The following is an 18,757-nucleotide window of genomic DNA, read 5'->3' on the forward strand; positions in this document are numbered from 1 at the left end:
TCCCTCTATCTCCCTCTCTCTCCCTCTCTCCCTCTCTCCATCTCTCTCTCTCTCTCTCCCTCCCTCTCTCTCTCCCTCCCTCCCGTCCTCTCCCTCTTTCCCTCTCTCTCTCTCTCCCTCCCACTTTCCTTCTCTCTCCCCCCTCTCTTTCCCTCTCTCTCCCTCTCTCTCCCTCTCTCTCCCTCTTTCCCTCTCTCCCTCTTTCCCTCTCTTTCCCTCTCTCCCTCTCTCCTTCTCTCCCTCTCCCTCCCTCTCTCCCTCTCTCTCCCTATCCCCCTCTCCTCCCTACAGCTACGTGGGTTGGAGGAGGGTTTATCCTCGGTATAGCGGAGGCAGTCTACAACCCTACCCTGGGTCTGGTCTGGGCTCTGATGCCAGTCCCCTACGTACTCACCTTCTTCCTGGGTGAGTCATATGACCTCTAACCTCTAACCCCACGGTCTGATCCTGGTACTAATAGCTGATATGAGCTGTATATATGGAAGAGGGGGCCTATTTTAGACGTACCTTCACCTCATCCACTCTAGCACTAACCCTTCTGTTACCCAGCAACACAGTTAAAAAACACACCTGTGTGCTATGAGGTCATCTGGAAACGTGCTCAGCCGAAAGAGGATAGGAGTTATGAAACAGTAGAGAGAGGTACTAAAGCTAAGAAATGTTCTCAGCCCTATCGACTGCAGCACAGGTAGGGCTCTGGTCTAAAGTAGTGCACTATATAGGGAATAGGGCTCTGGTCTAAAGTAGTGCACTATATAGGGAATAGGGCTCTGGTCTAAAGTAGTGCACTATATAGGGAATAGGGCTCTGGTCTAAAGTAGTGCACTATATAGGGAATAGGGCTCTGGTCTAAAGTAGTGCACTATATAGGGAATAGGGCTCTGGTCTAATGTACTGCACTATATAGGGAATAGGGCTCTGGTCTAAAGTAGTGCACTATATAGGGAATAGGGCTCTGGTCTAATGTACTGCACTATATAGGGAATAGGGCTCTGGTCTAAAGTAGTGCACTATATAGGGAATAGGGCTCTGGTGTAAAGTAGTGCACTATATAGGGAATAGGGCTCTGGTCTAAAGTAGTGCCCTATATAGGGAATAGTGCTCTGGCTTAAAGTAGTGCACTATATAGGGAATAGGGCTCTGTTGTAAAGTAGTACACTATATAGGGAATAGGGCTCTGGTCTAAAGTTGTGCACTATATAGGGAATAGGGCTCTGGTCTAAAGTAGTGCACTATATAGGGAATAGGGCTCTGGTCTAAAGTAGTGCTCTATATAGGGAATAGGGCTCTGGTCTAAAGTAGTACACTATATAGGGAATAGGGCTCTGGTCTAAAGTAGTACACTATATAGGGAATAGGGCTCTGGTCTAAAGTAGTGCTCTATATAGGGAATAGGGCTCTGGTCTAAAGTAGTGCACTATATAGGGAATAGGGCTCTGGTCTAAAGTAGTGCACTATATAGGGAAGAGGGCTCTGGTCTAAAGTAGTGCACTATATAGGGAATAGGGCTCTGGTCAACAGAAGTGCACTATATAGGAAATAGGGACTTGGTCTAAAGTAGTGCACTATATAGGGAATAGGGCTCTGGTCAACAGTAGTGCACTATATAGGGAATAGGGCTCTGGTCTAAAGTGGTGCCCTATATAGGGAATAGGGCTCTGGTCTAAAGTAGTGCACTATATAGGGAATAGGGCTCTGGTCTAAATTAGTGCACTATATAGGGGATAGGGCTCTGGTCTAAAGTAGTGCATTATATAGGGAATAGAGCCCTGGTCTAAAGTCGTGCCCTATATAGGGAATAGGGCTCTGGTCTAAAGTAGTGCACTATATAGGGAATAGGGCTCTGGTCTAAAGTAGTGCACTATATAGGGAATAGGGCTCTGGTCTAAAGTAGTGCACTATATAGGGAATAGGGCTCTGGTCTAAAGTAGTGCAATATATAGGGAATAGGGCTCTGGTCTAAAGTAGTGCACTATATAGGGAATAGTGCTCTGGTCTAAAGTAGTGCACTATATAGGGAATAGGTCTCTGGTCTAAAGTAGTGCACGATATAGGGAATAGGGCTCTGGTCTAAAGTAGTGCACTATATAAGGAATAGGGCTCTTTTCTAAAGTAGTGCATTATATAGGGAATAGGGCTCTGGTCTAAAGTAGTGCACTATATAGGGAATAGGGCTCTGGTCTAAAGTAGTGCACTATATAGGGAATAGGGCTCTGTTGTAAAGTAGTGCACTATATAGGGAATAGGGCTCTGGTCTAAAGTAGTGCACTATGTAGGGAATAGGGCTCTGGTCTAAAGTAGTGCACTATATAGGGAATAGGGCTCTGGTCTAAAGTAGTGCACTATATAGGGAATAGGGCACTGGTCAACAGTAGTACACTATATAGGGAATAGGGCTCTGGTCTAAAGTAGTGCACTATATAGGGAAGAGGTCTCTGGTCTAAAGTAGTGCACTATATAGGGAATAGGGCTCTGGTCTAAAGTAGTGCACTATATAGGGAATAGGGCTCTGGTCTAAAGTAGTGCACTATATGTGTGTATCAAGAATGGTCCTAAAGGGCATTCACCCCTATGGGTCCTGGTCAAACTACACCCTACTCCCCTATGGTCCCTGGTCAAACTACACTCTACTCCCCTTTGGGCCCTGGTAAAACTACACCCTACTCCCCTATGGGCCCTGTTCAAACTTCACCCTACTCCCCTATGGGCCTTGTTCAAAATTCACCCTACTCCCCTATGGGTCCTGGTCAATCTACACCCTACTTCCCTATGGGCCCTGGTCAAACGACACCCTTCTCTCCTATGGGCCCTGGTCAAACTACACCCTACTCCCCTATGGGCCCTGGTCAAACTACACCCTACTCCCCTATGGGCCCTGGTCAAACTACACCCTACACCCCTCTGGGCCCTGGTCCAACTACACCATTCTCCCCTATGGGCCCTGGTCAAACTACACCCTACACCCCTCTGGGCCCTAGTCCAACTACACCTTTCTCCCCTATGGGCCCTGGTCAAACTACACCCTACTCCCCTCTGGGCCCTGGTCCAACTACACCCTTCTCCCCTCTGGGCCCTGGTCCAACTACACCCTTCTCCCCTATGGGCCCTGGTCAAACTACACCCTTCTCCCCTATGGGCCCTGGTCAAACTACACCCTACACCCCTTGGGCCCTGTTCAAACTACACCCTACTCCCCTATGGGCCCTGTTCAAACTTCAGCCTTCTCCCCTATGGGCCCTGGTCAAACTACACCCTACTCCCCTATGGGCCCTGGTCAATCTACACCCTACTTCCCTATGGGCCCTGGTCAAATGACACCCTTCTCTCCTATGGGCCCTGGTCAAACTACACCCTACTCCCCTATGGGCCCTGGTCAAACTACACCCTACTCCCCTCTGGGCCCTGGTCCAACTACACCCTTCTCCCCTATGGGCCCTGGTCAAACTACACTCTACACCCCTCTGGGCCCTGGTCCAACTACACCCTTCTCCCCTATGGGCCCTGGTCAAACTACACCCTACACCCCTCTGGGCCCTGGTCCAACTACACCCTTCTCCCCTATGGGCCCTGGTCAAACTACACCCTACTCCCCTCTGGGCCCTGGTCCAACTACACCCTTCTCCCCTCTGGGCCCTGGTCCAACTACACCCTTCTCCCCTATGGGCCCTGGTCAAACTACACCCTTCTCCCCTATGGGCCCTGGTCAAACTACACCCTACACCCCTTGGGCCCTGTTCAAACTACACCCTACTCCCCTATGGGCCCTGTTCAAACTTCACCCTTCTCCCCTATGAGCCCTGGTCAAACTACACCCTACACCCCTTGGGCCCTGGTCCAACTACACCCTTCTCCCCTCTGGGCCCTGGTCCAACTACACCCTACTCCCCTCTGGGCCCTGGTCAAACTACACCCTACTCCCCTCTGGGCCCTGGTCAGGGAATAGGGTGCCATTTGGAACGTGACCTTTGTGTAACTGGATCGCTGGAGCAGAATGCTCCCAAGTGGGCCGTGAGTGTCCTACACACACACACACACACACACACACACACACACACACACACACACACACACACACACACACACACACACACACACACACACACACACACACACACACACCTACACACGCGAATGAAACAGCTGTCCTTGCACGTAACCAACTAAAGAACACAGTCGTAAAGTGAGCGGGAAATGATTTGTCATAGTTATGGGCTATGGGGTGATTGGTGGGGGGCAAGGGTTTATGATTGTGTGTGTGTGTGTGTGTGTGTGTGTGTGTGTGTGTGTGTGTGTGTGTGTGTGTGTGTGTGTGTGTGTGTGTGTGTGTGTGTGTGTGTGTGTGTGTGTGTGTGTGTGTTTAGTAACATGATCCCTTGGTGTTGTTTTGATCCATTGTCTATCCGCTCGGCTGGCAATAACAACACAGAAACAGGTGCTGTGTTATCAGAGGTCAACACCTGTTGGTTTTAAGTTTCCTATGTTTTATTATCCCTCCTCCTCCACCCCCCCTTCCTCTCTCTCCCCCTCCATCCCCCTCTCTCCCCCTCCATCCCCCTCCTCTCTTCCCCCTCCACCTCTCATCTCTCCCCCTTATCCCCCTATTCTCTCTCTCCCCCTCCATCCTCCTCTTCCTCTCTTTCCTCTCTCTCTCTCCCCCTCCCCCTCCATCTCTCTCCCCCTCCATCCCCCTCTTCCTCTCTTTCCTCTCTCTCTCTCCCCCTCCATCCCCCTCCTCTCTCCCCCTCCTCTTTCCCCCTCCATCCCCCTCTTCCTCTCTCTCCCCCTCTTCCTCTCTCTCCTCTCTCTCTCTCTTCCCCCTCTTCCCCCTCCCCCCCCTCCTCTCGCTTCCCCCTCCATCCCCCCCTCCTCTCTCTAGCCCCTCCATCCCCCTCTCCTCCTCTCTCTCTCCCTCCGTACTCCTCATCTCTCTCCCCCCCTTTATCCCCCTCCATACTGAGGATGTGGCGGCAGGGTAGCCTAGTGGTTAGAGCGTTGGACTAGTAACCGGAAGGTTGCAAGTTCAAACCCCCGAGCTGTCGTTCTCCCCCTGAACAGGCAGTTAACCCACTGTTCCTCAGCCATCATTGAAAATAAGAATTTGTTCTTAACTGACTTGCCTCGTTAAAAAATACTCCTCTCTCTCTTTTCTGATGCAGGTGGTTTTTTCTTTGCCAAGCCTATGAGGGAAAACAAGTACGTGACAATGATGGATCCGTTCCAGATAAAGTATGGCAACGTCCTGAGCAGCCTGCTCATCTTCCCAGCGCTCATTGCAGACGTCCTGTGGGTCGCTAGGACGCTGGTCAGCCTAGGTAACCAACTGATTCAATGTTTTATTGTGGACCTAGAATGACCAACTGATACAACGTTTGAATGTTGCCTAGGTAACCAACTGGTCCTGCAGTACAGTATGTTCTCCAACCCTCGATACGCACGCACGCACGCACGCACGCACACACACACACACACACACACACACACACACACACACACACACACACACACACACACACACACACACACACACACACACACACTCTCTGAAGGGGCTAAAAAAAAAAAAAAAGAGATACTCCTCGACATCAGAGGTCAAACATTTAAATATATGGGGTGAAGTTCAAGTCAAAGGTCAAGAGCAGAGGTCAAAAGGTCACAGTCAGGCTGAAAAACCTAATAGTCAGCGATGTGGCGATCTGACACTTTTCTGTTTAAGGTCGTAGGTGCGTCTTGGCCAGACGGGCGGGGCGGGTGGGGCGTGGCCGAGCTGGGCGGGGCGGGGCCAAGCTGGGGGGGTGGGGCCGACCTGACCCTGGGCCTGATTGGAGAGAGGTAGACCTGGATTTACTCATGTTTATCTACTTATCGATTGATTCATTATTTTCTCTATTTAATATTTTTTTTAAATATTTATTTGTGCATTATTATTATTATTATTATTTAATATTCTTTAGTTCCTTAGTTCTTAACAGTTATGATGTAACCTGATGATGGTGATTTATGATGAATCTTCGAGTGAGAGAAGCAACCCAGAGACTCAGTAGGTTTCTTCCGATATGAGCAGTTTTGCTTTCTTCGGTTTAAAAAAATATACATTTTGGCTGTTGCTTGACCTTTGCTCTTTGGTTGCATCAGTGGACAGACAATATGTACAGTTGACGTCAGGAGTTTACATACACTTAGACTGGAGTCATTAATACTAGTTTTTCAACCACTCCACAAATGTCTTGTTAACAAACTATAGTTTTGGCAAGTCGGTTAGGACATCTACTTTGTCCATGACATTAGTCATTTTTCCTACAGTTGTTTACAGACAGATTATATCAAAATTCCAGTAGGTCAGATGTTTACATACACTAAGTGGACTGTGCCTTTAAACAGCTTGGAAAATTACAGAAAATGTTGTCATGGCTTTAGAAGCTTCTGATAGGCTAATTGACATCGTTTGAGTCAATTGGAGGTGAACCTGTGGATGTATTTCAAGGCCGACCTTCAAACTCAGTGCCTCTGATTACCATCATGGGAAAATAAAAATAAATCTGCCAAGAAAGAAAGGAAAGGAAAGAAATTGACCGACTGGGAATGTGATGAAAGAAATCAAAGCTGAAATAAATCATTTTCTCTACTATTATACTGACATTTCACATTCTTAATTAAAATAAAGTGGTGATCCTAATTGACCTAAGACAGGGAGTTTTTACAAGGATTAAATGTCAGGAATTATGACAAACTGAGTTTAAATGTATTTGGTTAAGGTGTATGTAAACTTCCCACTTCAACTGTATGCATATATAAAAGTTACATTTATAATATGTACTGTTAATAGTATATAGCAATAGAAAAGTATTATACTGTACTTGACCAGGCTCACCACTGTTTCTAGGATATTACTTTAGTATTTGCAGTACATTTATGCAGTCTTAGAACCAGCATTTAGTCTCCAGAAGGAGAAGCAGAGTGGTTCATCTATACAGCAGTAGGTCATCAGCTAATCACTGATAATGGTCTGTGAACATTCTATTGTTGATGATGCTCAGTGTTCTGAGTGTTCCGTAGCTCAGTGTTCCGTAGCTCAGTGTTCTGAGTGTTCCGTAGCTCAGTGTTCTGAGTGTTCCGTAGCTCAGTGTTCTGAGTGTTCCGTAGCTCAGTGTTCTGAGTGTTCCGTAGCTCAGTGTTCTGAGTGTTCCGTAGCTCAGTGTTCTGAGTGTTCCGTAGCTCAGTGTTCTGAGTGTTCCGTAGCTCAGTGTTCTGAGTGTTCCGTAGCTCAGTATTCTGAGTGTTCCGTAGCTCAGTGTTCTGAGTGTTCCGTAGCTCAGTGTTCTGAGTGTTCCGTAGCTCAGTGTTCTGAGTGTTCCGTAGATCAGTGTTCCGTAGCTCAGTGTTCTGAGTGTTCCGTAGATCAGTGTTCCGTAGCTCAGTGTTCTGAGTGTTCCGTAGCTCAGTATTCTGAGTGTTCCGTAGCTCAGTGTTCTGAGTGTTCCGTAGATCAGTGTTCCGTAGCTCAGTGTTCTGAGTGTTCCGTAGATCAGTGTTCCGTAGCTCAGTGTTCTGAGTGTTCTGTAGATCAGTATTCTGAGTGTTCCGTAGCTCAGTGTTCTGAGTGTTCCGTAGATCAGTGTTCCGTAGCTCAGTGTTCTGAGTGTTCCGTAGATCAGTGTTCCGTAGCTCAGTGTTCTGAGTGTTCTGTAGCTCAGTGTTCTGAGTGTTCCGTAGATCAGTGTTCCGTAGCTCAGTGTTCTGAGTGTTCCGTAGATCAGTGTTCCGTAGCTCAGTGTTCTGAGTGTTCCGTAGCTCAGTATTCTGAGTGTTCCGTAGCTCAGTGTTCTGAGTGTTCCGTAGATCAGTGTTCCGTAGCTCAGTGTTCTGAGTGTTCCGTAGATCAGTGTTCCGTAGCTCAGTGTTCTGAGTGTTCTGTAGATCAGTGTTCCGTAGCTCAGTGTTCTGAGTGTTCCGTAGCTCAGTGTTCTGAGTGTTCCGTAGCTCAGTGTTCTGAGTGTTCCGTATCTCAGTGTTCTGAGTGTTCCGTAGATCAGTGTTCCGTAGCTCAGTGTTCTGAGTGTTCCGTATCTCAGTGTTCCGTAGCTCAGTGTTCTGAGTGTTCCGTAGCTCAGTGTTCTGAGTGTTCCGTAGCTCAGTGTTCTGAGTGTTCCGTAGCTCAGTGTTCCGTTGCCCTCCCTGTGTGCTGCAGGTGGCACTATGAGTGTGATTCTGGACCTGCCCTATGTCTACTCCATCTGTATCAGCTCTGTGGTGGCCATCATCTACACTCTACTGGGAGGACTCTACTCTGTAGCCTACACCGATGTCATCCAGCTCATCCTCATCTTCCTCAGTCTGGTGAGTGACCGGCAGCCATTTTGAATCCAATCCAACTTTATTTAAAGAATATTTCAGCTTGATGATCAGTCATAGCCATTCAAATCGAATCCAACTTATTTGAAAGGAAATGCCAATATACTTAAAGGCCCAGTGCATTCAAATCAAGATTTTCTTGTGTTTTAAATATATTTCCACACTAGGCTGGAATAATACTGTGAAATTGTGAAAATTACTAATGCCATTTTAGTGTAAGAGCCGACTGAAGTTTCTGCTAGCTGTTCTAGGGTGGAGTTTTGGCCTGCCTGGTGACATCACCAAGCGGGAAATGAGTTAATAGACCAATAAGAAAGAGTTCCAAACCTCTCAGACAATAACAGACCGATACATTCTTTGTAAAGAAGTGATTTTTTAATATATTTTTTTACCATTTTAATTGAAAATAATTACAGCACTTAATTATTTGATATTGAGATTTAAAAAAAGAAACAGCCTCATTGGACCTTTAACAATGTGCATTTGTACAGTTTTCTACAGTAGGTTGGAGGACATGTATTAGTCAGGTTTCTACTGTAGGTTGGAGGACATGTATTAGTCAGGTTTCTACCGTAGGTTGGAGGACATGTATTAGTCAGGTTTCTACTGTAGGTTGGAGGACATGTATTAGTCAGGTTTCTACCGTAGGTTGGAGGACATGTATTAGTCAGGTTTCTACTGTAGGTTGGAGGACATGTATTAGTCAGGTTTCTACCGTAGGTTGGAGGACATGTATTAGTCAGGTTTCTACCGTAGGTTGGAGGACATGTATTAGTCAGGTTTCTACCGTAGGTTGGAGGACATGTATTAGTCAGGTTTCAACCATAGGTTGGAGGACATGTATTAGTCAGGTTTCTACTGTAGGTTGGAGGACATGTATTAGTCAGGTTTCTACTGTAGGTTGGAGGACATGTATTAGTCAGGTTTCTACCATAGGTTGGAGGACATGTATTAGTCAGGTTTCTACCGTAGGTTGGAGGACATGTATTAGTCAGGTTTCTACCGTAGGTTGGAGGACATGTATTAGTCAGGTTTCTACCGTAGGTTGGAGGACATGTATTAGTCAGGTTTCTACCGTAGGTTGGAGGACATGTATTAGTCAGGTTTCTACTGTAGGTTGGAGGACATGTATTAGTCAGGTTTCTACCGTAGGTTGGAGGACATGTATTAGTCAGGTTTCTACCGTAGGTTGGAGGACATGTATTAGTCAGGTTTCTACCGTAGGTTGGAGGACATGTATTAGTCAGGTTTCTACCGTAGGTTGGAGGACATGTATTAGTCAGGTTTCTACCGTAGGTTGGAGGACATGTATTAGTCAGGTTTCTACCGTAGGTTGGAGGACATGTATTAGTCAGGTTTCTACCGTAGGTTGGAGGACATGTATTAGTCAGGTTTCTACCGTAGGTTGGAGGACATGTATTAGTCAGGTTTCTACTGTAGGTTGGAGGACATGTATTAGTCAGGTTTCTACCGTAGGTTGGAGGACATGTATTAGTCAGGTTTCTACCATAGGTTGGAGGACATGTATTAGTCAGGTTTCTACTGTAGGTTGGAGGACATGTATTAGTCAGGTTTCTACTGTAGGTTGGAGGACATGTATTAGTCAGGTTTCTACCGTAGGTTGGAGGACATGTATTAGTCAGGTTTTTACTGTAGGTTGGTAGGACATGTATTAGTCAGGTTTTTACTGTAGGTTGGTAGGACATGTATTAGTCAGGTTTCTACCGTAGGTTGAGGACATGTATTAGTCAGGTTTCTAACGTAGGTTGGAGGACATGTATTAGTCAGGTTTCTACTGTAGGTTGGAGGACATGTATTAGTCAGGTTTTTACTGTAGGTTGGTAGGACATGTATTAGTCAGGTTTTTACTGTAGGTTGGTAGGACATGTATTAGTCAGGTTTCTACCGTAGGTTGGAGGACATGTATTAGTCAGGTTTCAACCATAGGTTGGAGGACATGTATTAGTCAGGTTTCTACTGTAGGTTGGAGGACATGTATTAGTCAGGTTTCTACCGTAGGTTGGAGGACATGTATTAGTCAGGTTTCTACTGTAGGTTGGAGGACATGTATTAGTCAGGTTTCTACCGTAGGTTGGAGGACATGTATTAGTCAGGTTTCTACTGTAGGTTGGAGGACATGTATTAGTCAGGTTTCTACCGTAGGTTGGAGGACATGTATTAGTCAGGTTTCTACCGTAGGTTGGAGGACATGTATTAGTCAGGTTTCTACTGTAGGTTGGAGGACATGTATTAGTCAGGTTTCTACTGTAGGTTGGAGGACATGTATTAGTCAGGTTTCTACTGTAGGTTGGAGGACATGTATTAGTCAGGTTTCTACCGTAGGTTGGAGGACATGTATTAGTCAGGTTTCTACCGTAGGTTGGAGGACATGTATTAGTCAGGTTTCTACTGTAGGTTGGAGGACATGTATTAGTCAGGTTTCTACCGTAGGTTGGAGGACATGTATTAGTCAGGTTTCTACCATAGGTTGGAGGACATGTATTAGTCAGGTTTCTACTGTAGGTTGGAGGACATGTATTAGTCAGGTTTCTACTGTAGGTTGGAGGACATGTATTAGTCAGGTTTCTACCGTAGGTTGGAGGACATGTATTAGTCAGGTTTTTACTGTAGGTTGGTAGGACATGTATTAGTCAGGTTTTTACTGTAGGTTGGTAGGACATGTATTAGTCAGGTTTCTACCGTAGGTTGAGGACATGTATTAGTCAGGTTTCTAACGTAGGTTGGAGGACATGTATTAGTCAGGTTTCTACTGTAGGTTGGAGGACATGTATTAGTCAGGTTTCTACTGTAGGTTGGAGGACATGTATTAGTCAGGTTTCTACCATAGGTTGGAGGACATGTATTAGTCAGGTTTCTACTGTAGGTTGGAGGACATGTATTTTAGGGAGTGCAGTAAAAACAGTGGGAGCTACTTAACTTGAAATGTTCTGGAAGTAGAATACTCACTGATCCTCATGTTGTTGTCACAGTGGATCTGTTATGATGACCAACCCTAACTCCTCCCCCTCTCCTCTACTCTCCTCTCACAGTGGATCTGTTATGATGACCAACCCTAACTCCTCCCCTCTCCTCTACTCTCCTCTCACAGTGGATCTGTTATGATGACCAACCCTAACTCCTCCCCCTCTCCTCTACTCTCCTCTCACAGTGGATCTGTTATGATGACCAACCCTAACTCCTCCCCTCTCCTCTACTCTCCTCTCACAGTGGATCTGTTATGATGACCAACCCTAACTCCTCCCCTCTCCTCTACTCTCCTCTCACAGTGGATCTGTTATGATGACCAACCCTAACTCCTCCCCTCTCCTCTACTCTCCTCTCACAGTGGATCTGTTATGATGACCAACCCTAACTCCTCCCCCTCTCTTCCCTTCCCATCCCCTTACATCACCTCACCCCCTCCCCCCTCACCTCTACTCTCCTCTCACAGTTTATCTGTTATGATTACCAACCCTAACTCCTCCCAACTCCTCCCTTCCCATCCCCTTACATCACCTCTCCCCCCTCCCCCCTCACCTCTACTCTCCTCTCACAGTGGATCTGTTATGATGACCAACCCTAACTCCTCCCAACTCCTCCCTTCCCATCGCCTTACATCACCTCTCCCCCTCCCCTCACCTCTACTCTACTCTCCTCTCACAGTTTATCTGTTATGATTACCAACCCTAACTCCTCCCCCTCTCCTCCCTTCCCATCGCCTTACATCACCTCTCCCCCCTCCCCTCACCTCTACTCTCCTCCCACAGTGGATCTGTGTGCCATTTATGATGACCAACCCAAACTCCATGGACATCACTCTGACCGCATTCAACGAGACGTTCCAGGCCCCCTGGGTCGGCAAGCTGGAGCTTAGAGACGCGGGGAAGTGGATTGACGACTTCATGGTCCTGGTGAGTGACTGAAAACACACAGACGCACGCACAGACATAGATACACACACACACATACAAGTATCATAGGTACACACACACACATACAAGTATCATAGGTACACACACTAACTTGCGGCTGCCGTAGATGTTGATGATGACACTGCTCCCAATTGTGGTTATTGATGAGGTTGGTTGTGCCGTTGTACGTGGCTGTGCAGGCCCATGCAAGACCCACATGGTTTGCCACATGAGGGGCAGGTGAATTCTCCACTAGAGAGCCCCTGCTGCATCATGGTATAGCCGTGTCATTCCATTCTCCTCTAGAGAGCCCCTGCTGCACCATGGTATAGCCGTGTCATTCCATTCTCCTCTAGAGAGCCCCTGCTCCACCATGGTATAGCCGTGTCATTCCATTCTCCTCTAGAGAGCCCCTGCTGCACCATGGTATAGCCGTGCCATTCCATTCTCCTCTAGAGAGCCCCTGCTGCACCATGGTATAGCCGTGCCATTCCATTCTCCTCTAGAGAGCCCCTGCTGCACCATGGTATAGCCGTGCCATTCCATTCTCCTCTAGAGAGCCCTGCTGCACCATGGTATAGCCGTGTCATTCCATTCTCCTCTAGCGAGCCCCTGCTCCACCATGGTATAGCCGTGTCATTCCATTCTCCTCTAGAGAGCCCCTGCTGCACCATGGTATAGCCGTGCCATTCCATTCTCCTCTAGCGAGCCCCTGCTGCAACATGATATAGCCGTGTCATTCCATTCTCCTCTAGAGAGCCCCTGCTGCACCATGGTATAGCCGTGTCATTCCATTCTCCTCTAGAGAGCCCCTGCTGCACCATGGTATAGCCGTGTCATTCCATTCTCCTCTAGAGAGCCCCTGCTGCACCATGGTATAGCCATGTCATTCCATTCTCCTCTAGAGAGCCCCTGCAGCACCATGGTATAGCCGTGTCATTCCATTCTCCTCTAGAGAGCCCCTGCTGCACCATGGTATAGCCGTGTCATTCCATTCTCCTCTAGAGAGCCCCTGCTGCACCATGGTATAGCCGTGACATTCCATTCTCCTCTAGAGAGCCCCTGCTGCACCATGGTATAGCCGTGTCATTCCATTCTCCTCTAGAAAGCCCCTGCTGCATCATGGTATAGCCGTGTCATTCCATTCTCCTCTAGAGAGCCCCTGCTGCACCATGGTATAGCCGTGTCATTCCATTCTCCTCTAGAGAGCCCCTGCTGCACCATGGTATAGCCGTGTCATTCATTTACATACATTTAAGTCATTTAGCAGACGCTCTTATCCAGAGCGACTTACAAATTGGTGAATTCACCTTCTGACATCCAGTGGAACAGCCACTTTACAATAGTGCATCTAAATCATTAAGGGGGGGTGAGAAGGATTACTTATCCTATCCTAGGTATTCCTTGAAGAGGTGGGGTTTCAGGTGTCTCCGGAAGGTGGTGATTGACTCCGCTGTCCTGGCGTCGTGAGGGAGTTTGTTCCACCATTGGGGGGCCAGAGCAGCGAACAGTTTTGACTGGGCTGAGCGGGAACTGTACTTCCTCAATGGTAGGGAGGCGAGCAGGCCAGAGGTGGATGAACGCAGTGCCCTGCTTGGGTGTAGGGCCTGATCAGAGCCTGGAGGTACTGCGGTGCCGTTCCCCTCACAGCTCCGTAGGCAAGCACCATGGTCATTCCATTCTCCTCTAGAGAGCCCCTGCTGCACCATGGTATAGCCGTGTCATTCCATTCTCCACTAGAGAGCCCCTGCTCCACCATGGTATAGCCGTGTCATTCCATTCTCCTCTAGAGAGCCCTGCTGCATCATGGTATAGCCGTGTCATTCCATTCTCCTCTAGAGAGCCCCTGCTGCACCATGGTATAGCCGTGCCATTCCATTCTCCTCTAGAGAGCCCTGCTGCACCATGGTATAGCCGTGTTATTCCATTCTCCTCTAGAGAGCCCCTGCTGCACCATGGTATAGCCGTGTCATTCCATTCTCCTCTAGAGAGCCCCTGCTGCACCATGGTATAGCCGTGTCATTCCATTCTCCTCTAGAGAGCCCCTGCTCCACCATGGTATAGCCGTGTCATTCCATTCTCCTCTAGAGAGCCCCTGCTGCACCATGGTATAGCCGTGCCATTCTATTCTCCTCTAGAGAGCCCCTGCAGCACCATGGTATAGCCGTGTCATTCCATTCTCCTCTAGAGAGCCCCTGCTGCACCATGGTATAGCCGTGCCATTCTATTCTCCTCTAGAGAGCCCCTGCAGCACCATGGTATAGCCGTGTCATTCCATTCTCCTCTAGAGAGCCCCATTAAAGGGATATAGGCTATATCACTAGGCTTCCCAGGGGTGGCAGGGTGGCCTAGTGGTTACTTCGCCACCTCATTAAAGGGATATAGGCTATATCACTAGGCTTCCCAGGGGTGGCAGGGTGGCCTAGTGGTTACATCGCCACCTCATTAAAGGGATATAGGCTATATCACTAGGCTTCCCAGGGGTGGCAGGGTGGCCTAGTGGTTACATCGCCACCTCATTAAAGGGATATAGGCTATATCACTAGGCTTCCCAGGGTGGCAGGGTGGCCTAGTGGTTACATCGCCACCTCATTAAAGGGATATAGGCTATATCACTAGGCTACCCAGGGGTGGCAGGGTGGCCTAGTGGTTACATCGCCACCTCATTAAAGGGATATAGGCTATCGCTAGGCTACCCAGGGGTGGCAGGGTGGCCTAGTGGTTACATCGCCACCTCATTAAAGGGATATAGGCTATATCACTAGGCTTCCCAGGGGTGGCAGGGTGGCCTAGTGGTTACATCGCCACCTCATTAAAGGGATATAGGCTATATCACTAGGCTTCCCAGGGGTGGCAGGGTGGCCTAGTGGTTACATCGCCACCTCATTAAAGGGATATAGGCTATATCACTAGGCTACCCAGGGGTGGCAGGGTGGCCTAGTGGTTACATCGCCACCTCATTAAAGGGATATAGGCTATCGCTAGGCTACCCAGGGGTGGCAGGGTGGCCTAGTGGTTACATCGCCACCTCATTAAAGGGATATAGGCTATCGCTAGGCTACCCAGGGGTTGCAGGGTAGCCTGGTGGTTACATCGCCACCTCATTAAAGGGATATAGGCTATATCACTAGGCTACCCAGGGGTGGCAGGGTGGCCTAGTGGTTACATCGCCACCTCATTAAAGGGATATAGGCTATCGCTAGGCTACCCAGGGGTGGCAGGGTAGCCTAGTGGTTACATCGCCACCTCATTAAAGGGATATAGGCTATCGCTAGGCTACCCAGGGGTAGCAGGGTAGCCTGGTTGTTACATCGCCACCTCATTAAAGGGATATACATTTACATTACATTTAAGTCATTTAGCAGACGCTCTTATCCAGAGCGACTTACAAATTGGTGAATTCACCTTCTGACATCCAGTGGAACAGCCACTTTACAATAGTGCATCTAAATCATTTAAGGGGGGGTGAGAAGGATTACTTTATCCTATCCTAGGTATTCCTTGAAGAGGTGGGGTTTCAGGTGTCTCCGGAAGGTGGTGATTGACTCCGCTGTCCTGGCGTCGTGAGGGAGTTTGTTCCACCATAGGCTATATCACTATGTTACCCAGGGATGGCAGGGTAGCCTAGTGGTTAGATCGTTGGACTAATAACCGCAAGGTTGCAAGTTCAAATCCCCGAGCTGACAAGGTACAATCTGTCGTTCTGCCCCAAGACAGTCAGTTAACCCACTGTTCCAAGGCCATCATTGAAAATAAGGATTTTCCAGGCCTGACTTGCCAAGTTAAATAAAGGTTTTAAACAAAATCACTATATTCTCTTAAATGACCAAACAGACACCTTGATGAAGGGGTAGGACAATACACGTTGGTGTAATTTAATAATGGCCTTGCCCATTCATTAAAGGCTTTTTAAAATGTCAAACCCACACGGGTGGCTGGACGTGGATTTGTTTATGCAACTGTTAGTGATGAGATGTTGTATTCTCAGGCTCTGGGAGGCCTGGCCTATCAGGCCTTCTACCAGAGGATCCAATCAGCGTCGTCCTACACCCAGGCTCAGGTCACCTGTTAGTGATGACATGTTGTGTTCTCAGGCTCTGGGAGGCCTGGCCTATCAGGCCTTCTACCAGAGGATCCTATCAGCGTCGTCCTACACCCAGGCTCAGGTCACCTGTTAGTGATGACATGTTGTGTTCTCAGGCTCTGGGAGGCCTGGCCTATCAGGCCTTCTACCAGAGGATCCTATCAGCGTCGTCCTACACCCAGGCTCAGGTCACCTGTTAGTGATGACATGTTGTGTTCTCAGGCTCTGGGAGGCCTGGCCTATCAGGCCTTCTACCAGAGGATCCTATCAGCGTCGTCCTACACCCAGGCTCAGGTCACCTGTTAGTGATGACATGTTGTGTTCTCAGGCTCTGGGAGGCCTGGCCTATCAGGCCTTCTACCAGAGGATCCTATCAGCGTCGTCCTACACCCAGGCTCAGGTCACCTGTTAGTGATGACATGTTGTGTTCTCAGGCTCTGGGAGGCCTGGCCTATCAGGCCTTCTACCAGAGGATCCTATCAGCGTCGTCCTACACCCAGGCTCAGGTCACCTGCTTCGCCTCCTCAGCTTTCTGCCTGGTGCTGGGCATCCCGTCTGTCTTGGTGGGGGCTGTCGCTGCATCCACAGGTAACACACACACACACCACACACACACACACCACACAGGCACACACCACACACCGCACACACACACACCACACACCGCACACACACACACCACACACCACACACCACACACCACACAGGCACACACACCACACACCACACCACACACACCGCACACACACACCACACACACACACACCACACACCACACAGGCACACACACCACACACACCACACACACACCACACACACACACACCACACAGGCACACACACCACACACACCACACACCGCACACACACACACCACACAGGCACACACACCACACACCACACCACACACACCGCACACACACACACCACACACCACACAGGCACACACACCACACACCACACAGGCACACACACCACACACCACACCACACACACCGCACACACACACACCACACACCACACAGGCACACACACCGCACACACACACACCACACACCACACAGGCACACACACCGCACACACACACACACCACACAGGCACACACACCGCACACCACACACCACACACCACACAGGCACACACACCGCACACCACACACCACACAGGCACACACACCGCACACCACACACCACACACCACACAGGCACACACACCGCACACCACACACCACACACCACACAGGCACACACACACACCACACACCACACACACACACACCTACCGTAGTGAGGGTGTGTGACAGAACAGTACAACCCCACAGGAAGTGTCTGTTTGTATGCAACAAGCACAACATTGCCACACAGCAGCCAGTTGTTGCACTAGAAAAGGCATCAGTGAGGGTTTGTGAACCTAAAATAAAAAGGTTATTTCACAAACTGGACCAATGACTAATGTTTATTTATGTGTTGTTCAGACTGGAACCTGACTAGCTATGGTTCTCCGACCCCATACGAGCGTGGCCAGGCCGGGTCCATCCTCCCCATCGCCCTGCAGTACCTCACCCCCTCCTACGTCTCCGTCATCGGCATCGGGGCCGTCGCTGCCGCCGTGATGTCATCCATGGACTCCGCCCTCCTCAGCTCCGCCTCCATGTTCTCCTCCAACATCTACAAGAACATCATCAGGAATCAGGTCGGAGAACATAACAAAACGTCACCTCATTGTTGTTTCAACGTTACTTCAACGTAACTTCAACGTCACAAAACCCATCAGTGGACTTTTTTTTTATGACGTTATTGTGACGTTAGAAAGTCATCTTAAGGGCTCTTAAAATGTCACAAACACCAACAAGTCGTCATAAAACGTCACAGAACTACCGAAACGTCCCCAAATGACCAAACTCAGACAAACATCAACACCACTAGCATACATTGAGACAGAAAACAGATGTTTATCAATCCAGACTGTTGGCAAAACAACCACAATCCTGTTATAGCAAGCACTTCTATTTTGACACACTCACTTGTATGAAAACACACGCACATGCACACGCACACACAGACAGACAGACAGACAGACAGACAGACAGACAGACAGACAGACAGACAGACAGACAGACAGACAGAGACAGACAGACAGACAGACAGACAGACAGACAGACAGACAGACAGACAGACAGACAGACAGACAGACACGCTAGGAGCAGTGAGTTGAATCCTAAGGACAACATGTTGACTAGACAGCGTCATCCTCTTTCTGACCAGACAGCATCGTCCTCTTTCTGACCAGACAGCATCATCCTCTTTCTGACCAGACAGCATCGTCCTCTTTCTGACCAGACAGCATCGTCCTCTTTCTGACCAGACAGCATCATCCTCTTTCTGACCAGACAGCGTCATCCTCTTTCTGACCA

At 48.6% G+C, this 18,757-nt stretch overlaps 1 protein-coding gene across 1 annotated transcript in view; it reads left to right on the forward strand.

The window, feature by feature from the left end:
• The window catches only part of LOC135535404 (high affinity choline transporter 1-like), a 50,030-nt gene that overhangs the window by 26,099 nt on the left and 5,174 nt on the right, over positions 1–18,757 (forward strand). Inside the window, exons 3-8 of the mRNA XM_064962079.1 lie at positions 292–405; positions 5,157–5,312; positions 8,186–8,334; positions 12,117–12,260; positions 16,779–16,932; positions 17,819–18,036. Coding sequence (XP_064818151.1) covers positions 292–405; positions 5,157–5,312; positions 8,186–8,334; positions 12,117–12,260; positions 16,779–16,932; positions 17,819–18,036 — 935 coding nt within the window. The remainder of the gene's footprint in view (positions 1–291; positions 406–5,156; positions 5,313–8,185; positions 8,335–12,116; positions 12,261–16,778; positions 16,933–17,818; positions 18,037–18,757) is intronic.

This window comes from Oncorhynchus masou, unplaced genomic scaffold (assembly GCF_036934945.1).
Source record: "Oncorhynchus masou masou isolate Uvic2021 unplaced genomic scaffold, UVic_Omas_1.1 unplaced_scaffold_488, whole genome shotgun sequence".
Classification (NCBI taxonomy): domain Eukaryota; kingdom Metazoa; phylum Chordata; class Actinopteri; order Salmoniformes; family Salmonidae; genus Oncorhynchus; species Oncorhynchus masou.